General features: G+C 49.9%; 1 protein-coding gene and 1 long non-coding RNA gene across 3 annotated transcripts in view; one reads left to right on the top strand and one right to left on the bottom strand.

Moving 5' to 3' along the window:
• Positions 1–416: 416 nt before the first annotated feature.
• Positions 417–21,862, bottom strand: part of HTRA1 (HtrA serine peptidase 1) — a 59,833-nt gene continuing 38,387 nt past the window's right edge. The window contains exons 4-9 of the mRNA XM_069567592.1: positions 8,487–8,681; positions 7,440–7,472; positions 5,755–5,869; positions 5,066–5,123; positions 2,583–2,678; positions 417–1,125 (exon numbers count right to left, since the gene is read on the bottom strand). Of these exons, the coding sequence (XP_069423693.1) occupies positions 957–1,125; positions 2,583–2,678; positions 5,066–5,123; positions 5,755–5,869; positions 7,440–7,472; positions 8,487–8,681 (666 nt within the window). The 3' untranslated portion in view covers positions 417–956. The remainder of the gene's footprint in view (positions 1,126–2,582; positions 2,679–5,065; positions 5,124–5,754; positions 5,870–7,439; positions 7,473–8,486; positions 8,682–21,862) is intronic.
• LOC138427729 (uncharacterized) lies at positions 463–2,837 on the top strand. 2 transcript variants are annotated; one of them, XR_011252148.1, is made up of 3 exons: positions 463–1,189; positions 1,944–2,080; positions 2,323–2,837. It is a non-coding gene; the product is annotated as an uncharacterized lncRNA (long non-coding RNA). The 2 variants fall into 2 exon arrangements; XR_011252149.1 differs by having other exon boundaries at positions 546–1,189; positions 1,941–2,080.

Genomic DNA, 21,862 nt, shown 5'->3' with positions numbered 1-21,862 from the left:
CGGTCTCCTGAACCATCTCCCTTTCAGAAAGAGACCTGGCCTCTCAGCGGAAGCTCTGGGGCTCCGCCCCATACTCAGCCCTCTCCCTCGGCCTATGCCTTGCCTGGCACAGACCAGAGGCCCAGGGACTCTTTGCTGACTGATTGCATGACATGTGGGGTTGATAGCCTCTTTTTAGTTTGAAAAGCCCCAGATGCAAGGGCAACTGACTTCAAGCCTCTTTCAGGAATCCGGGGTGACGGGGCACCGGTTCCCAGCACTCGCGAACCCCTAGGCTGACTCTGAAATAACTGGTGAGACCTCGAGCTCAACCCTCACAGACAACATGGTTTAAAGAGCAGGCGGTTGACATGATAATCGATTCAAAGAGACTGTAACCAGCTGTTCCCGGGAAAGAAGGACACCAGGACGCAAAGTATGAACAAGTATTTTAATAACTCAAGTCACTGTGCTCCCGGTTCTGAAGAGATTCCTAAAAGAGGCAACTGCGGCCGTTCCGGAAGCCAGCGCTCACCATCCCATTGTCTCGGCATCTCCCTCCTCTGGGTGCTGACTCGGAAGAAAGCATAAACACGCCCGGTACCATCCCGGCTCCCATGGGACCTTCCTCTTATCTATGCGTTACAGCAACTGCCTTGGCTGGACTAAGATGGTGACTCGGTTAAAGGAGAAGACAAATGCTGACTGTCCAAGCAGGGACGGTCCAAGCTGGCAAGAAAAAGCGCGCTGCATACATAGGATACAGAAGGGAGAGCGTCTGCCTGCGGGTCTACAACGTTTTACATTGGCTTTCGGCTGCGATCTATCAAGAAGGGTTCTGCTGGCCAGTGTTTCTGCAGAACAAGCAACATGGCAGTCAAGTCTTGGGCATCCGGTGCCACCAGCCCCGGAGTCACCGAGCATCGTCCACCGGAGAGTTCTCTGAGGGAAACATGGAGTCCAGCTCATGCCTCTGCCTACGGGTCAATTTCTTCGGGAATCACGGTGACCATAATGTCTTCGTTGCCCCGGCGGACAACCATATTCAGGGTGCTTTCCTTCTTAATGACGTCACTGACGTCGTTGGCGGAGACCACCGACTGTCCATTGATGCTGATGATGACATCGTTTTCCTTGAGCCCCCCGCTGCAACACAAACAGAAACGTGACTGCAATGTTCCCATGTCTCCTGGCATAGCCACCAGGAAAGGTGAGCAACCTTACCTCTACAGAGGCACAGTTTAGGACCTGAGAGCCCAGAGCAAACAGGGTGGGATGGTAGTTAACTTTCGTGAGAATAGCTTAAACCACGCATGGGTTGCATGATTGCCTTTTGAGGTTTTTAGGCCACATCAGCAATCATGTCCACTATAGAAATGTGTGCGAGCATCTGTCTGATCTTATCACAGACTGACCCCAAAGGAAGTGAGAACACATCAGCGACCGTGGTGGCCAGCATGCTCGTCATGGGTATTATAACTCTACAGTGCCTACAGGCATGGTTCCACTGTGAGGCACCGCTTGGCGTTATTGCTGCTGTAACCTTAACTCTTGTGTGTGACACCATCAAATAAGCTGTTATGCACCTTAATGGCCTAGGACAGGGGTCAGCAAAGCTTTTTGGTAAATGGCTAGAGAGGAAATATTTTAGTCTTTGCAGGCCAGATGGTCCCCATCACAACAACCCAACTCTGCCATGGGAGTCCAAAAGCCACCACAAACAATATATAATCTGCTGGGCATGGCTGTGCCCCAGTAAGATTTCATTTACGTAACACTAAAATTTGAATTTCGTAGCATTTTTAAGCATCCTAAAATAACTGTTCTTAATTAAATAATTTCAACCATTTAAAAATACAAAATCTTTCTGTAAAGCAATTATCCTTCAATAAAAAATAAATGAATTTTAAAACGAAAAATAAAAACAAAATAAAAATGCAAATCTAATCTTAACCCCGAAGCAGGCAGCAGACCAGATCTGGCTCCTGGGAACAGTCTGCTGGCCACTCCCTGGTCTAGCACGTCTCCGTGGATATTACGTCCACACAGTCTATGGGGCTGCAAAGAGTCTGACTCAACTGAGCAACTAACACTTCCACAGGTAATAAACCTGACTGTGGGTTGAGCAACTTCTTTCCATGTTACTTTGATATTCCCTGCGCTAATTTTCTAGAGGTGTGGATAAGTAGGGCCTGACTGGTAACAGGCATAATTAGAGAAGGCCTCAGGAAGAGATGCCTCTAGCATCAGAAAGAGATGCCTTTAGCAGCCTAGGCCAGGATCACTGCCTGAGGTCTCAGACTCAGGCAATGATCCTGAGTTCCTTCAACCGTCTTTCCCCAGCCAGGTCTGTCCCGGAGACTCCTAACAAGTCCATCTGATTCCCTCCTGAAGAGGATGTCTAGCCAGGAAGCACCCTTCTGCCGACAAGCCCTGAGCTGAGCCAGGTTGGAAGCCCTGCCCGGCAGGATGGACACAGATGTTGGACCATTCTGTCAAGGGTCCTCACGGTCACCTGAGGTGAGACGGAAAGAACTGTCCCCTACCCGCTACCCCCAAGAAACACATGATTATCAGGAAAATGGAGAAGAATTCTAACTCACGCTTCTGCAGGGGTATCAGGAATTACTTCAATGATATATGCTCCTGAAAGCACATCGGGGAAGTCTCGGTGGCGATCCTTCAACTCTTTGGCTTTGCTGCTTGGGAGAAAGAACACCTGGATTAATCATTAAGAACAACGGGGCTCCCAAAGGGCTTCTCCTCCATCCCTGATTCTAATGTCAAATTCCAATATAAAAAAAAAAAAATCAGGGTTTTTTTTTTGTTTTACTATTAAAGTTTCCTTTTTATTATTATTTTTTAATGTTTCTTTCTTTATTTATTTGGCTGAGCCAGATCTTTGTTGTGGCATGCAGGGTATTTAGTTGCATCATGTGGGATCCAGTTCCCTGACCAGGGATCGAAACCAGGCCCCTTACGCTGGGAGTGCAGAGTCTTAGCCACTGGACCATCAGGGAAGTGGTCCAGTGGTCCAAAGTAGAAGTGGTCCAGGGAAGTGGTCCAAAATCCCTGGAGGGGTCCAGGGATTTTGATTCTGCTGCAAATTGCTTATTTCCTAGAGTCAAAGATTTACCGGATGACACCAAGAAAAACGTTTTAGCATTATCATTTTTATTAATTAATTGAGAGTAGCTACCACTGAAGAGCCTGGCGTGTTGCAGTTCATGGGGTCACAAAGAGTTGGACACGCACACAACAACCACTTAAGAAGTCAGGACAGTGTGAGGGTTGGCCTGCTTTGGAACCCCAGCTCTGCCCCTTCCTGACTGTGTGATCTCGGGCGGTTGCTTAACCTCTCTGTGCCTGGCTTTTCTCTCCTGTTAAACAGGCACAGTGCCATGAGGTTGTCATGAGGACCACATGATCTTATCTAGATCTAGCCCCTGGTCCCGTGCCCAGCACTGAGCAAGCACGCGAAAAAGGGTGGGTAGGCTCCCCGTGGCCAGTGACCACTGCCATCACCCATTCACCCCAGCTTTGACACATATTAAAAACTGCTCAGTGCTCCCCACACATCAACAAGCCTGCCCGGTTATCCTGATCCCAGAGAGGAGAAAACTGAGGCACTCAGGGCTCAAGTCATCTCAAGGTCACAAGCCAGGAAATAGTAGAGCTGGGACAGGAACCCAGGAAGCTGGAGCCCCGGGCCCACGTTCCTTCCCTTCCCTACATCCCCCAGGCTTCCATTTCTCAGAGTTCCAAGACAAGACCTAATGCACATTTTAGGCTTGGCAAGCCAGCTAAGAAAGGCACCACCATTTATCACACCTGTCTAAACTAATAGTCATGTGTTTGTATTAATTAATAGCCAGTTAATTACAGTAATTAAGATATTAGTACTTATATCAACAGGTTCTGCTCTTTGCCGACTTAACTTCCAAGAGTTTCAAGCAGGCCCTTAGGTACAAAGACGCCTACAATCACACCAGGTTTTTTCATCAAGGTTCAAACACCAGCATGTCATGCGTCTAGCAGGCACATACCGCAACTTTCACCAGCCTGGGGAAAACAAGCCCATCAGTCATGCCGGCCTGCCTGGCATTCCAGGAGCCCCAGCCCACAGGCGGCAGAGCTAAGGAAAGGCAGGGTGCTCTGGGGCGCTGAGGGAGGGGCTTAGGGCACTCCTGGAATGTGGGTTTCAACAGATCAGGTGGGGAGAGGAAGGCATGGAGGTGGGGGGTGGCAGGAGGGGGGGCGATGACCAACACCCAGGCTCGTCAGGCCCGCCTTCAAAGAAAAGCGTGGGCTTCCCTGGTGGCTCAGATGGTAAAGCGTCTGCCTGCAATGCGGGAGACTTGGAGTTCAGTTCACTTTCTTTTCTTTCTTTCAAAGAAAAGCAGAATCTTTCAGAAGGAAGGCTCTGCTCAGAACCCCAGAAACAAACGTGAAGGACAAATCAACATGAAAGAAAGTGAAGCTGCTCAGTCGTGTCTGACTCTTTGCGACCCCATGGACTGTAGCCTACCAGGCTCCTCAGTCCTCGGAAACTTTCCAGGCAAGAGTACTGGAGTGGGTTGCCATTTACCCCTCCAGGGATCTTCCCGACCCAGGGATGGAACCCGGGTCTCGCGCATTGCAGGCAGACGCTTTACCATCTGAGCCACCAGGGAAGCCCACGTGAGGCCAAGGTTAATGGCCCCTCCTCTCTTTCCTAATGGTACTTAAACCAGACACTGAGCTGTCTTGAGGCAGAATAAGGTTTCTCTTTTCGGGGTGCCCATGAGAGTCCTCTGAAGTTAGTCTGTTTTAAATTTAAGACACAGGGACATCCCTAGTGGTCCAGGGGCTAAGACTCAGAGCTCCCAGTGCAGGGGGCCCGGGGTTCAATCCCTGCTCAGGGAACTAGATCCCACACGTGGTAACTAAGAGTTCAAGTGTCACAACTAAAAGATCCCACATGCCATGACTGAGACCCAGCACAGCCACGTAAATTAAATATTTGAATTGTAAACAAACAAATAAATATTTGAACTTAAAGAAATAAGTGAATTTAAGACACAGACACGGACGTCCTGTTACCGACCTGGGTGTGAGTGACATCATTCGGATGCCAATATACTTCTTCTTGGTGATGGCTTTGCCTGGTGGGGCCACAGAAGGAAGCAGAAGGTCAGCCCAGTTGGCGGCTGTGCCGGGGACACCAGGAGCAGTGGGGTTCCATCCCCCCAGTTTGTCATGTAGTCAGGGCCATACAGGGGTGCTCTCAGCTTGTGGCTCAAATCCTGATTGGGACACTACCTGCCTCCTCTCGCCTCCTCTCTCCCCCAGGTAGAAGGTAAACAGCACACCTGACAGGGACCCTGTTGAGCTTCGAACCCCCAGCCTGACACTGAGCAGAAGAGTCACTAAACATTTGTGGACTGAATGAGCTCCTTGAATCTCAGTTTTCTCATCAGTAAAATGGGACTAAGTCCCATCTGATCAGGCAAAGGAATTAAATGACATTGATGAATGATGCAGTGAAATGATGTACAGAAATCACCCAAGATCATGCCTGGAACATAACAGATTGAACCATATGAAACATGCATGATCATAGGCCAAAAAAAACAGTCAGACATCGATGACCTCGTGACATGCATTCCTTTCCCTTCTTGATAGGAAAGGTGTGGCTGACTTCAGGGGGTCATTTTCCCTGCCCTCCAGTTTCTGAGAGGTAGCCAAGCCCCAGGCCTAAAATCTCTGGTGGGCTGCCAGGGGCGTTTGCTTTACCTTTGGCTTGTCGGTCGTGGGATTCCGTTAGGAACTTTTTAATCTTATCAGATGGAATTGCAAAGGAGATTCCAGCTGTCACTTTCAGTGTGTTAATTCCTATCACTTCACCATCCTGAAAAGCAAAAGGCAAATAGCTTGCTGAATCCATGAAGATTAACCTGAAGATACCCACCGAGAGAGAGTGGAGAATTTGCATGGAAGGAGTCTTGGAGCCTCTTCAGAGACATGATTGGGGTAGGAGGAGACGGACGGATGGGGCTTCCGCATTACAGAGCGAGAGGCCTGACTTGTGCGCAGCATTAAGCTAAGCGGAGCAGTGGAAGAATCAGTACCCTCTGGACTCAGGACTGAGTGATCAACACAATGAAAGCACAGCATCAGAAAGTTTCAAAATGTACAATTGCTCCTTGGGCAGGGAATACATGTCCAAAAGCCCCAGAGTCCTACTAATATATAGCACAGGGGACTCTGCTCAATGTTCTGTGGCAGCTGGGACAGGAGGGGACTTTGGGGGAGAACAGATACATGTGTATGTTTGGCCGAGTCCCTCTGCTGTCCACCTGAAACTATCACAGCATTGTTAATCAGCTATACTCCAAGATAAAATAAAAGTTAAAAAAAAAAAAAACCTCAGAGACCTTTAGGTAGCTATCCACACCTTCCTGCTTCTCCCGTTTCCAGGAATCTTAAGATTCCTCTGCTGACATCAGGGAGGAACCATCTAGTGCTCAGGGTGGACAGACTTTATCCCCAGGAAAACAAACCCTCATCTCCAAGCAGCCTCGGGGATCTGGGAGAGGCGGAATCTCACAATCAAATCTCATTTCCTCTGCTTGTTGCAAACCAGCTTTAAACCACGGAGGAAGCCAGTGTGTGTGTTTCCATTCAAGATAGATTCACAGTTTAGCGAACGCCACACCATAGGAAACCATCCTGGAATAATAGGCTCGCCTCATGCCATCCAACCATTATTTTGAACACCATTCTTAAAAGGTTGTCCAACTCGGGCTTAGAGGGGAAAACTGCCAGGAGTGGGTAAGTCGCTCCTTGCACACTTCCAGTAGCACTCAGAATTCAGTCCACGACTCCGAGGGACCATCCAGGAGGCATTGCCCTCCTGGGCTTTGCTAAACAAGGTGGCTTAGATTTCATCACCTATAAATGAGGGCTGGGATACGGGACCCTGAGCTGCAGCCTGGCTCTGACAATCTGATTCAAAGGCTTCCCTTTTCATGTTTAAATAAAATACAAACTTAGGTGACATCTTTGTGAGTGGGGTAACTCCTCATTCCAAGCCAGGTCTTATGGGAGGCTCCTAGCCAAGACAAAGCCTGTGGATGAGCCAAGTCAACTCCTCAGGCAACTGAGGGGCAAGCCAGAACTGCTGACACCTTCAAAATAAAGACTGGCTCCTTTAACTGGTCCTGGATCAAACCTGAATTCCAATGCCTTTACTTGTAACGTGGAGACACAAGCATGTCCGCTGGCATAGCATTTCCAATCCAAACACCAGCATGCCTTACTCTTTCCAGAAAAGATAAGAAGAGACATTTGCAAGGTACAGTGCGGTCACAGATTTCAATTTGAAAGGATTAGATAATATGCTTTGGCAAGTTCATATCTGAAAAGAAATCAAAGGGGGGAGAAAAAAGACACGTAGATAGATTTTTTGAAAGCCTTACCAGGTTTACTAATGGGCCTCCGGAGTTTCCATACTGAAAATAAGCAAAAATTAAAAGGTTATGAGTTTATATAATTACATGGTCCAATCTACCTCCCTGCCTGGCAGGCCCCTGAGTGCAAATTCTTTCCTGACATTTCTTCCTGTCTACCTAATATTTTGCTGGCAAAACAAAGGACCTTAACAGTTTTCAGAGAGTGTTAAGTACCATAAATGGGGTATTTATATATTGATATATATATATATTTTTTTTTTTCTCCAAAGCCCAGAGGCCAACAAAAAATTCCGAAAACACCTAACACATCTTCCCTCTCTCGACAATAAGTTGGCTACCCTCTTGCTCAATGTCATGGTCTTTCAAATCTGTGCCATCTCCCTCCATGTCTATGTGACCCCTACTTTGCTGCTGGGGCTGAAAATCCACACGGTTTGCTCTATTTCCATTACTTCATGCAGATCACAAGAAGGTTTGGGAATAAAGCCTACTAGAGGCAGCGAGTGCACAAAACACGCTGTGTTTCTTATTTATTAGACAGATGGAGGGGAAAATGCTTTTTGAGAAACGTCAGTCCTAAAGGGAAACAGCTGAAGTGGAAAAATGTGACTTAAAATTAAGATTCCACTGACGAGATTGTGTGGGACAATCCCTGACCTCACTGGACATCGAATGGGTTGGCCTGGTGCTCAGACTGTGCCCCCTCAAGGACAGCGGAAACACCTCTGGGGGCTGCAGAGCCTGTGCGAAGCTGCGCATCCCTCCTTCCACAAGGTTGCACCGGCAGCTCGACGCAGGGGTGGCTGACCCTGGGGCAGGGCAGCGGGAGGATGGAGAATTTCTCCAGGCTGTAGACTTGGGCAAATCTCAAGTACCTGTCACAGGAGTCCCTGGAGACTGCCAACAGTCTGAGGACCAGCCCTCCTGCCTTGTCTGCTTTAGGGGTTCAAAAGGACCCTATTGGAAGCACCATGAAGATCCTGACTCCACCCCGGTGTCTGAGCCCAGCCTAGCTTCCCAACTGCAGCCCGACCCTGTGGTAGACGGGCTCACGTTGATAATGGCATCTGTCTGGATGTAGTCCATGTCCGAGTTCCGGAGCCCCAGTTCTTTGCCACCGCGCTGGGTGGTGCTGACGATCCCCGTAGTGACTGTGTTTTGGAGGGAAAACGGGCTTCCGATGGCGACCACGAATTCTCCTGGCCGCAGCTCCGAGGAGCGGCCAAGCAGTAGCACGGGCAGCTTTCCCTGGAAACACAAGGTTGGCATTGCTGTGTTGGGTTGAGTGAACAAAACGGGTAAACGCACGGATGTCACAGAATATCAGGCACCAGGGGCCACTCGTATTCACCGGGCCTTGCAGGAAACCGAGGCCAGGCGTGACCTCCCTTCCCAGCTGAGGACTAACGTCCCTCCCACCCAAGATAATCAGGGCAGGTCAAGTGCACACTGCCGCCACATGCCAGGAAAGACATGGGATGGATACTGGAGGCCACCAGCTCAGGGTCTCAACACATCTTGAACCTGTCAGCACAGATTTGCTCCAAAACCTTGAGGCCAAGAGACAGAGGGGGACGAGTATAGGATTGGGGCAAGCCTGACCACAGGCATGGTAAAGAGTGAAGTCCCAAGGAAGGATCTAGAGCCCACAGCCCCGAGGGAGGGGAAGAGTGGATCGGCCCCCTCTTACTGTAGGCATGTCCCTCCTAGGTCTTGAAGAATCAGGAGCTCTGAGGGCTTGGAGCTGCCCTGACTCAGTCCGGGGCATCTCTGTGCTAATCCTGGTGATGGGCAGAGGTGGGGTTGGGGACAGCAAGGCATCCAGGGCCACTGGACACCAAGACCCAAGAGGCAGGCTCTCTCCTCTCCTGGTAAAGTCTTCCACCACTGTCTCTGCTCCCTCCGCCCCTAGGCAGGCTGATTAATCCAACAAAGCCTGCTTGATCCCCAATGACCTGTGACGGCCAGTAGAGTCAGGAGCCCCAAACTACTCTTCAAACCAAAACGGGACAAAACAAAGCCAACTCGAGTCACAAGGGCTGAGGAGCGCGGGGCTTCCGTCCTGGAGAGCTCTAAGCTCTCCTCCCTCCTTCCTCCCTAGAGCCAGGCAAACCTCCGAGTCCCTCTCGAATTTGCTTCCTGAGTTAAAATGAGCAGCTGCTCCGAGAAGAGAAACGGGGACCAGCCCAGAAAGCAAAGACCTGGCCCAGGCCTCATGCTAATTGCAATGTAAGAGTCCTCCTGTTTGTCTGCCTCGAAAACAAAGGAAAGAGGAGAGGAGGCTGGGAGGGCGCGGTAGGTGGAAACCAGCGGTTATTTCAGCATCGCCTCTGCCAGGGACAGAGCAGAAACCAGCTAATAACATCGGGAGGTCACTGGGCCCATTTAACTGAAGAAGAAACTGAGGTTCCAAGCAACTGGGTGACTTGAGATGGGCCAGGGGCTTAAAACTACAACACTGAACCCAGACTCTCATCCACTACAAAGGTACTGAGCCACAAAGACCCCCTCTGACCCCAAATAAGGAAGATGCTGGTCAGGAACATGTTGGATCAGAAAACTCAAGGGCTTCCCTTGCGTGGTTCAGATGGTAAAGAATCTGCCTGCAGTGTGGGGGACCTGGGTTCAATCCCTGGGTTGGGAAGATCCTCTGGAGAAGGGAATAGCAACTCACTCCGGTATTCTTGCCTGAGAATCCCATGGACAGAGGAGCCTAGAAGGCTGCAGTCCATGGAGTCGCAAAGAGACACGACTGGGAGACTAACACACACACAGACACGTGAAAAATGATGCCCCTCAGATCACAGACACTAAGAGGCCTAGAAGAGCGCCACAGTCCAGAGCTCAGACCACGCGGCCTGATTAGATTGTGGCCGGACCTTACAGCCATTCTGGTCCTCAGTGTTCTGACCTGGAAAATGGGAATAATGCAGTTCACTGATCTCATCAGTTTGATGTGAGAATTCAGCGACTTGGGATCTGAACAGCTCTGTGAATGGTACCTGTCAGTGAAACATCATGTAAGTGGAGCATATAAGCATCAGCTGTGTTACTGTAATTAACGTCAGAGTCTGTGCAGACTCTGTGGGGGAAACCCCACCAAGTAAACTCCCATAGAGTAGGCCATGTCTCCCAGCCCTTACCGTCCCCACTCCCCACCCAGAAGGAGGCTGGGGGCACAGCTCTGCCCTGACAGTAACACTGTGCCCTTGTGGTCCCCCAAGGCTGAAGCGTATGGCCCTGCTCTGGAGTGGGGCAGGCCTGCAAGCCCCTACTCCCGAGCTCATCTAGAAGTGGGCCAATGAGCTCAGCAGGCCTGTTTACCCTGGGCCCGTGCCAGCTGCCTCTGCCAGGGATGACTTCATCCAACAGCCACAGGGGGTGAGCGGACAGGAGTCAGAGCTGGTGATGAGCACTCGGCCGCCCTGGGGGAGGCCTGCTGGGCGACACTGCCACTCCTTCGGGACCCAGGGACAGCCTTCAAAGCTGGGCTGGAGGGCTGGACAGGGCAGCCATGGCTCCCGGGCTGGGTTCTCCAGTTGCTTTTCACCAATTTCAAGGTGAGAGGTCAAGTTCAAACCCAGAAGGTGGGCCCAGACCACATCAGTGCAGCAGCAAGCCAGGAACCACATCAGAAAGTTACATGGGAGGACTCACTGTGGGGTCTTAATTAGCATCCTCTCATCTTCCAACCCTGTCCCTTCACCTCCACCCCCTAGGAAAGGGGGCCAGACCCAGGGGGCCACATCACAGTGGGTTTCGAAGGAAGAGGGGCCTGAAGACAGCGCTCCCTAGAACTCCTGTCTCCAAGTCTGAGCTCAGACCCAGGCACCGAGGAAAGCAGGCAACGCTGTGGGAGCAGAAGCCGTATGGATGGAGGAGAGAGCCCCCGGGAGGAAGGAGAGAATCGAGGGCCCACGTACGGCTCAGGTCAGCTGCGCTCCCTGCAGAGGAGCAGGCCTGCAGCCAGGAACGGGGCCCAGAGGACCCCATGTACCAGCTGGGCTCCAGTGCAGTAAAGTCACTCACTGGAGTGACCATGCAGGCTGGGACCGGTGGGCACCAGCAATACAAGGCCAGAGTCTCCCCAGGGGCCACTCCTCACTTCAACACAAGGGAAGAAATTCAGCTCACAAGTCATCATGGGCCAAACCTGCACCAATGGCAGCACCAAGTGTCACCTTGTTTAATTTTTATTCACAAAAGCATCTCCTAGGTTCTAACGGACAATCATAAGACAGAAATAAGCAAGTGGACATATCTCAAGGGGGATTCTTAGACTATGAAGCTTGGACTGATGTGGAAGGAATGATCTTTTACCCCTCAGGTGACAAAGCCCTTTTCCACAACCGCCTTGGCAGTTAGTGCATATTTTTCCCCATTTTACAGATGTGGAAACTGAGGCTCAGAGCCAAATTGACTCCTCACAGCTTGCAAACAGCCTGGCTAAATGAGAGAACAGGCTTCCCACCTCTTAGAGCTTCACTCCTTGTCGGTGTTAATCTGAATTCTAATTGTAGGCAGAAATCTTTGCAAGGGAGTGACGGGGCTGTAAATGTGGGCCAGGCCAGATTTACAGCCCTTCAGGAGGTCAAAATGCCTCCTGTGGGCCATTTGGCTTCTGCTCTCCGCAGGTGCTGGCTGGCCCTGCGAGCGCCAGGCTCTCCAGCCTGTTTTAGATACAACAGGGGCTCGTTCTCAGCCTCTCTCCTCATCTTGGGCCTGTCTGCTCGGTGCAGCGATACCTCCGCTGGCCAAATTCCTACTTGGTAATTGAGCATTTTATTCCATAGCTGTCTAGACACACACACTCCACGGGGGGACCTGGGAAAGATACAATGCAGATACAGTGGGAAATGCCAAGACATGCCTCAGCCTTGACCCTGGGATGGGAAAACCCTGGGGCCGACCCCCTCAACCCCCTCCCAATTCCCGGTTTAACCCTGCGCTGCAGTCCACTGGCTGATTCCCACGCCGCCCACATCAAAGCTGTCTCCAGGCTCCTGGTGGCAGACACTCTGTCTGAGCCTCGCTCTGCAGCGAACCGGCCACAGGCCATCTTGGAGATGCCAGCCTGGCTCCTGACAGCCGCTGCCCACATCTCATCACCTCACTGGAGCCTCGCAGCACGCCTGTGAAGCAAAGGCGCGGACATTCATCCTCCGCTTGGCAGGCGGGAGGAGGAGGGGAAGGAGGAAGAATGGGCAGACACACGGCTCCCGTTCCTTGTCTTCAGGTTCTCCAGCTGTTGCAGGGGGAAGGTGAAATGCAGTCGGGCACGCAGCAAAGCAGGCGTGGAGAGCTCGTAGTGGCAAAAGCTCAACCCCAAGGCTCCAGACCAGAGCCAAGCAAGAGCCCTTGGACCTCACCAGGAGAGCCTCATGTTATCCCAAACCCTCCAGCACAAAGGGCATCCCAAGGTGAGTCCATCATACTGCCCGTTCTCAAGGTCACGCTCTTGCTGATGAGAGGGAGGAGACTGGGAGGCCAGTGGGAGAGGCAGGAAATCTAAGTTGAAAGGCACGTGGCCCTCAGCCTGTAAGTGACTCGCTTGTGCTAAATGCCAGCCCCACAGCAGAGTCAGCAAGAGGGGCTGGAAGGGAACATGGATCCCCCGGGTCATCGGCCATGCCACCCAGGTCAACAGAGAAACAGCCCAGATGAGGGTGTCAGAGTCTTGCGTGTGGACTCCAGACATGCCATGTCCACGTTAAGTCACTAACGATAAGCTGTAGGCAGGATATGAATGGTGTGATAGATTTACTGCTAAAGCATGGAGGCATGTTTTACTGCTAAAACATACACAGCATGATTAAAGAAGGCTCTTACCATTCGTTTAGATGACAACAAACGAAGGACCCACAACCAGCAGCCCTGACAATACGCCTCCCATGAAATAACGCCTACACTGAAAGAGAACCTTCTCAACAAGTATTCACCAAGGGCCAGGCCTGGCACAAGGATCACAAAAGATCAATGAAATCCACCCGTGCCCTCTAGGCTTACTGTCTGACGGGTGGGTAGACATACAAATCATCAAGACACACATCAAGGCAATAAAAAGAGCTAAAATCCATCTCCCTCCCCTAGGGCAACTCAGCAGAGACTCTTCCATAAGGGCTAAATATAGATCAACACTAAAAAGTGATTTGAGTGCATTAATTAGGGTTGTTTTTTTTTTTTCCAGCCACAAGTAACAGAAAAACCAATGCAAATAAAATAAACATCCACCTGCTCAAGGGCAGAGTGGTGGGAGGACTGATCACTTCCAAGGCTCAAGGGCAAGGGCGAAAAGCAGCTCCTTCCTTCCAGCTCATCAACAGCAGCCTGTTTCAAGGCCACAAGAGGGCCACCATCATTCCAGGCAGGACATGAAGATGTGACAATACCAACTGGAAGTAATAGGCTCTTTGCTCCCTTGTGTGTCTCTCCAGAAGGGCTGAGAGTCTAGAAGGGCCCAGCACATTCCATTCTTCCCTGGGGGTCAAGGTTACCCTCAACCATACTTTGGTGGGGGCTGGGGTGATCATGGCCCCCATGGCTGCCTTAGCCCCTCAGGATGTGCCTGAGTTAGGTGGTGGGGCAGGGGCAGTCAGGAGTGGATTGAAAACAAACTCAGGGCTGTGTCAGCAAGACGGAGGAAGGCTTTGTGGTGGGTAACCATCAGCGTCCACTGAAGCTTAGGGAAAAAACGGTTCCTTTTACAGTGGTGATCCTAATACACGTCTGAAAAGGGCTGCAAGTATATATTGCTTCAGGCAGATTTTTGGGGAGTGGAGGGAGGAAGAGGAGAAGGAACAGAAAGCATTGTTTCAAAGGAAAGCAATGATCACAAAGCGCCAGGGCCGTCAGCGTGAGATACGAGTGGCTTGTAGACAAACCTCCCCCTGTCCACATGCCCTACATGCGTCATGCTCTGTCCTGAGGGCATGAGAAATGAAGTACTTCCTGCCATATCAGTAAACAAGGATGTCACAGTCATCAGCGGTTGCAGCCCTCTAAGGTGAGCTAGAGAGCCCTAAGGGCACTCAGGAAGGAGAAGGATACCAGCCATCAGACTGCAGCCACTCCCTATGGTGAGCCCCAAAGCAGCTCACAATGTGAAAAAAAACACACACACACAAGAAACACCCAGGATGGCAGAGATGCATAAGAACAGAATGATTTCAGTGGACCCAAACTCTTGCACCATCCCATACATAAAAAAGCACTAAACTCCCTAACTTGGGATATCTGGTTTGCCTTTATTAACAATAATCTTTTGATGTGAAGACTTTGCTGTTTAGTTGCTAAGTTGTGCCAGACCCTTTGTGACCTCATGGACTACCAGGCTCCTCTGTCCTCCACCGTTTCCTGGAAATTCACATCCGTTGAGTCAGTGATGTTATCTAACCATCTCATCCTCTGCTGCTCCCTTCTCCTCCTGGCCTCAATCTTTCCCAGCATCAGGGTCTTTTCCAATGAGTCAGCTCTTCAGTTGATACTCAGGGTTGTGACAACACTAACTGGAAGTAATAGGCTCTTTGCTCCCTTGTGTGTCTCTTCAGAAGGGCTGAGAGTCCAGAACGGCCCAGCACATTCCATTCTTCCCTGGGGGTCATCAGCCACCATCTGGTCACAAGGTTACCCTCAACCATCCTTTCATGGGGGCTGGGGTGATCAAGGCCCCTGAGGCTGCCTTAGCCCTCAGGATATGTCTGAGTTAGGTGCTGGGGAAGGAGGGCATCAGTCCTTCCAATGATATTCAGGGTTGATTTCCTTTAGGATTGACTGGTTTGATAAGTAAGACTACCTGCCTTTTGTTGCAAAACTTCCATATAATCTGGCTCTTCCGCTCTCCTCCTCTGAGCAATTCCCTCAGAATCACTTGAGATGCTATCTCCCTGGACTGAAGTCCTAAAAATTCCCACCCAATAAAATGTAAGTCTCAATGCCTGGGTTGTGACTATTATTTAAGTCAACAGGCAGATGGGACAGGCGTTGTACCCAGTCCACACACTAGGGGACCAATGGTCCCACGGCTGATGGCAGTGATCTCACTGAGATCGCAGGTGTTCTCACCAGCCCCCTCTGCCCACTGCTCAGATGCAGCACAAAAGAGCTGCTAGTGCCAGACCTTGTCACAGAGCAGGAAGCGGGAGCAGAGATGACACACAACAGGGCCGTGGGAGAGCTGGGGGCAAGTCAGAACAGAGGCGAGATGGAGGGAGCCGAGGCCACGCGTCCTCAGGGTAAGGACCCAGGCCACACTGCTTCTCCTAGTGGGAGCCCAAGTTACACTCAGCCAAGCCTGGGCTGGGCGTGGAGGCAGTCTGTGGGGCACCACTTGCTTCATGAGCCCTCTGTGTGGCCTGGCCTCCCCCTGCAGGGTCATCACAACTCTGATTCCTGCAGGAAGAAATGGCCTGTGGTGAGCAAGCACCCTACCAATGACTGGCCACAGGCTTATCCCCCAGCATCCACAAAGGGTGGTGCAGAGTGAAGACACAGACAAAACACACACACACACACACACACACACACACACACGGCCACCCTCGGTCTCTGGATAGACTGGGAGCACAATTTCCCAGGGAGGAGGACGTCTGTATTAACTCACTCTGACCTTGGGTCACTTGACAGACTTCTCTGGGTTTCAGTTTGACCACTTCTAAAATAAGGGAGTTGAGCCTGGTGATGTCCAAGGTCACCCCAGCTCTGACAATTAGGGATCTTTCCAGAAGACCTGGTAGATTTCCAAAAAACCTCTTAGCAGCCAATGGTTAAATTGGTGAAATCAACACAATCCTCAGAGCCCTTAATAAATCTCTTCTCATACGACTCCCCAGAGGGGTCAGATGATTCCTGCAGGCTCTCACAGCCCAAGAGGAAAGGGGATTCCTGGAATTCTCCAGACGCTGGCTCAGCCAGTAATCATCGAGAGCAGACCTCAAAACAACGATCCATCAACATTTCAGCTTCTGGCCACCCTGGGTTTTGCTTAAAAGCCCTTGAGCGCTCCTCTCATTGCAACCTCATTCCCCAAAGCTTGGAAGGAAGGGCCATAAAACAAACCAATAAAACTAAAAGAAAATTGGCAACTTTTTTTTTTTTAACCTCATGACGCAAGCCAACAACTTCTTTCTCTTCCTTACAGAGTATAAAGTGCTCCTGTTACAAAAATATTTTTGTTGCTGAATCTGCAGAAGCCACCATGTCTGCCAGCCGCCCAGCACATGCATTTCCAAGGGGCTGAGGCTCACGGGCTGGTCCTCTGTGTCCGATGAAATTTGCTTCAAAGGCTGATGTTGCAGGAACTGGCTGAGACTCAACTAAGTGATTCAATGTGGTCTTCTGGAAGCAGTTATGCTAACCTTTCATTTTGTTTAAGAAATATGCAATGGGAGGAAAAGGGCATGTACCCCAATCACAGCAAGGAGCGATGCCACTGAACATGCGTGCTTCCTCAGGAACGGCAAAGTAGACCATAGAGTTCAGGGGGATGTCAGCAGCTAAGACTTGCCTGAGATATGGGGGTCTGGCAAGGAGAGAAGTGAGCCCACGAGGGGCTGAGGGACAGTGGATGAACCAGGGATCTGCTACATAATTTGCAGAGCTCAGGACAAAATAAAAATGTAGACTCCCTTGTTCACAAAGTACATAAGAGGTGCCATTAAAGGCGCTAAAATATAAGGCTTTTTTCTTTCTTCTACATGCTCTCTCTCTTCATCTGTCCTGATGTTTTTATTTGCTGTTTAGTGTTGTGCTCCCTGGGGCATGAAGTTGTTCATGGGGTGAGTATACACCCAGAGCCTCAGACTCAGTACTCTGCTCACCAGCTACTGGACAGACCCACACACTGTGCCCCAAGCAGGGGCTCAGAAGTTGAGCCAGCCCTCTCCCCATCCCAAGGGCCCACTGCCCCAACCCACAGAGGACAGACTACCCCCAAGGGTGCTGCAACTTCCTTTGGCGCCAGGATGCACCAGGTACCTGGATGGGGTGGGTAGGGCTTGGCCCTGCCTTGTTGCCAGCAGAACAAGCTATAGAGTCATCTATCCGCTGCCCAGGATGCTGCAGGGTATACGTACCCCATGTCTGTATGCCCTGGGGAAGGAGGGTAGCTGTGACTGCCATGTGAGGCCAGGGGTCCCAAGGGCCAGAGGAGCAGGGTGGCCAAGAACCCATCTTGGGGAAGTGGAAAGGCAACAAGGAAAGTGGAAAGGCTCCAAGCACCCAGCATATACTCCGCTCATCAGACTTCACTTACAAAGCACAAATTCAAAGATAAAACCCAAATGGAGAGGACATCCCTGGCGGCTCATGGTAAAGAATCCGCTTGCCAGTACGGGGGACACGAGTCCAACCCCTGATCTGGGAGGACCTCACATGCCGCAGAGCAACTAAGCCCACGTGTCACAACTCTGGAGCCGGTGCTCTTGAGCCCAGGAGCCAAAACTACTGAAGTCCTCCCATGCTGTGCAACAAGAGAAGCCGCTGCAGTAACAAGCCTGCGCCCTGCCATGGAGAGTAGCCCCCTCACCGCAACTAGAGAAAAGCTCTCACAGCAACGAAGACCCGGCACAGCCATAAATAGTAAAATCATTTAAAAAATTAAAAGAGACCTCAGAGCGTTAATTGGAGAAGGCAATGGCAACCCACCTCCAGTATTCTTGCCTGGAAACATCCCATGGACAGAGGACCCTGCTAGGCTACAGGGGTCACAAAGCCTACCAGGGAGTCCATGGGGTCACAAAGAGTCGGACACGACTGAGCGACTTCACTTTTCAGAGCGTTAAACCCTCAAGCAGGGTTCTCTTCTGTGAATGCACAGGTCCTGTGATCACAAAGCAGCGGTGCCAGGGGAGGAGGAGGCGGACCAAGAATGAGAAGCTTGGGATTCAGATCAGAGAGGGTGGAGGTCATCAGTGATGACAAGGTCAAGGGTACAACCAAGGGAGGGGGGCTGCAGGAAGCAGGTGAGTTGAGAGGCTGAGCCAGGAAGGATCTCCTACATGGCACTGAGATCACAGCATACACAGAACTCGGAAGGACAGTGTCATCAAATTACCACCATCTGTTTCCACAAATTGACATCTTATTGCTGCTGTACCGGGAGGGGAGGAGAAGAGGTTCGATATGCGAGGTGGTGGGTGGGGGTGACTGGAGTGGGGGTGTTCAGGCGGGACAGATAAGAGAAGTGATGGAGAAGGAGGGAAGGAGAGAAAAGAAACAGAGGATGGTTACAGAAAAACAAAAGAGAGAAAAAGCAAATCAACCAACCTAGTCCTCCTCACTGTTTACGCACACCACCATAATATTTAGTCTCCCTTAAGCTATATCAAGAAACGCGGGCATTTCAAAGATCCCCTTACTCTTGCTGTTTAAACCGCAAAAGTCAACATTTTTATATGGAAGCCCAAGGGCCAGCAACTGTATATATTCTCTGGCATCAAGAGGAGGAAAAACATTGTCTCATTGAGTGCAACTTGCTTTCCCCATCCGCCAGCTCCTCTGCTTCTATCCGATGACTTCAAGTTGGCTAATGCTGCTACAATGGTGTTTGACCAATAAATTTATGAAAATCAAGGGATATGAAAGTGAATATATGAATGAATAAACAAATCAGATCTTAAAAGATCCACTAGGATTCTACAATTGGGATTAGGCCAATACTGGGGGTTAGCCAAGGCCTGGCATTTCAGTTTGGGTAACTGACTCTGGATGCAGCCTGGTTTTCAGTCGTCTATGAGGCTGCAGGCTTGGGGCTCAGGTGATAGGAGACAACTTATACCCACCAGTTCCACAAAGGGAAGGGTGTGGCCTCACTCTGTTTGGTAGCTTCAATGCTCAGCTTCTTGGTATCCGCTGAGCTGAATTGAAGGCAGAGTGGATCCCTCCTACCCAGGACCACTTAGAGTGTGTGTGGCTCCAGAAGCGAGGAAGTTGCCCAGGATATATCATTTTCATATTATTTATTCTAAAAAAATCTTAGAGACGTATGCATGCTAAGTCACTTCAGCGATTCTAGGGACTATAGCCCACCAGGCTTCTCTGTCCATGGGATTCTCCAGGCAAGATTACTGGAGCGTGTTGTCCTGCATTGGTAGGTGGGTTCTTTACCTCTAGCGCTACCTGGGAAGCCCAAAGATGTATAACTTTCTCTATATAAAAATAATTTGGGTTGGTCAATGACACAGGGCTTATTATAACAAATTAATCCTTACATATCCATGATATAAAATGGCAGCATAAAAAATATTCTAGCCACAGGGCCAATGGTTTCTATGAGTCTCCTGGCAGCCAAAGCAAAGAGGGAAATACCATGAGTCACAGCTTCTCATTATCAGATTGTGGTGTCTTATTTAATAAAAGTGACTCATTAATTAGCACAATTATTATAATAGCCAGTCCTCAACTCACCAGAATGTCTTATTTATGCCTTGCCATGGAAAATGGTTGGTTTTAGGAAAGCACTTTTGGGAAACTACTTCCATCCTGCCATGAATGAGAGGCAACCAGCTCATTATGAACCCTCTGCACTTCTAGACTCTCAGAAACTGACTGCATAAGAAAGTGGAGCTTTCCAGAGTGCGACCAGGAGCCCCAAGGCCAATAAGAGACACAGACAATATGCAGAGGAACCAGTTACCTTGTGTTCCGGAAGCCTCTAGTAAACTCACTGGGAAATAAGGTTGCACTTTGTCCAAGGTCCACGTCCTCAGGCTGGGCAGAAAAGGAAAACTAATCAACTCTAGGCCTCCCACTCTTTGCCTTGGCTGGCCTGTCTGTTCTTCACATCTCAGTGTGGATGTTATCTGCTCAGATAAGCTGACAATACCTTCAGAGGGCACCCCAGCCTCCATGCCTCCTACTGCTTTCTCTGCTTGTTCCTTCATTGAACCAATCGCCATATTTATCCAATCTGCCTGTTTCTACACCAAACAGTAAGCTCCATGGCTTCTGCCCATTGCTTTTACATCTTCAACACAGTATTTGGTCAAACACATGCTTATGTTAGAGGCTCAGTCCTGGCTGATTCTTTGTGACTCCATGGACGATAGCCCGCCAGGCTCCTCTGTCCATAGGATTCTCCAGACAAGAATACTGAAGCAGGTTGCCATTCCATTCTCCAGGGTATCTTCCCAACCCAGGAATCGAACCCAGGTCTCCTGCATTGTAGGCAGATTCTTTACTGTCTGAGTCCCCAGGGAAGTCCCCAAAATAGATGCTTAACAAATATTTATAGACACCATGTATGAATAAAGAATAAGAGAAACAATGAATAAACCAGACCTTAAAAGATCATTAGGATTTAAAACTAGATAATAATTCAGAATTCACAAAATTCCTATCAATGTTACAGAGAAAGAGGTTAAAACTAAAGCCTCTCTGCTTAATCCAGCAAGACCAAGGCATCTTCTTCAGCAAAGAAGCACAGTCCCCACAAGAGCAAATGAGATCAGCTTCTCTGCCCTTTCCCCTGTGTTACATCAGGCCTCACCTCACTTGGATCTAAAGAGTATATTTCAGTCCAAGCACAGTTGGCTCCTCTAGAGCAAGGTGTTAATCATCTCACATTGGAGTTGGCAATTTTTTTCTGTGAAAGGTCAAAAAGTAATAACTGTTGGCTTCATGGACCAGGTGGCTTCCATTCCAAGTACTCAACTCTGCCGCTGACCAGTAAGAGCAGCTGTAGACTCTACCAAAGCAAACGGGTATGGCTGTGTCTCAATAAAACTTTATTTACAAAAGCAAATGGAGGGCCGGATTTGGACTGCAGGCCACAGCTGGCCAACCCTGGGTCCCAACACACTGCTACACACTAACAAAACTAGCGAATGGAACCAGTGCATGCCCTCCCCCTCGGTGAAGGGGACGTTCCCCATGGGACACCTACAGATTCAGTCCCAACAACCTGGGAACTGCTTTGCCAGAACCATAAATAATAGTCTTGGTTGAATTCCCTGAAGAGAAATCACCAAAGTGAAAAAAAGAAAAAGCATTACCATATTAAGAGAAAAACATAGCCAAAGAATTTCCTTAACAATCAACTAAGTTCTTGAAATGGGGCCAGAAAACACACTAGGGCTCTGGTTTTTGATGGTTTGGGGAACTGAAATATTTTCACATTCCATGAGAAGCAACGAGGAGAACAACGAGGAGCCTCGTCCCCATGAGCCCCTGGGGGAAGGCCGACCCAGAGCAAAAATGCCGGCTTCCAATCCACCGTCTGGATGGACATCATCTAATGAAATATTGATCTCCATCCCCCTAAAGATGGTAAAAAAAAAATCAATACGGTAACAGGAGCCTCTTAACATCGAGAAGAGTCTGCAGCCTCTTTAGCCAATGCAATGCCAGCCTCTCAGTTCAGGGAGAAAAAAAGAGAGACCACAGGATGCCCAGGACAGAGGGAGTGGAGAAAAGAATTCAAAATGGAAAAACAC

This window comes from Ovis canadensis, chromosome 22 (genome assembly GCF_042477335.2).
Source record: "Ovis canadensis isolate MfBH-ARS-UI-01 breed Bighorn chromosome 22, ARS-UI_OviCan_v2, whole genome shotgun sequence".
NCBI lineage: Eukaryota > Metazoa > Chordata > Mammalia > Artiodactyla > Bovidae > Ovis > Ovis canadensis.
This window is presented reverse-complemented; position numbering and strand designations above follow the sequence as displayed.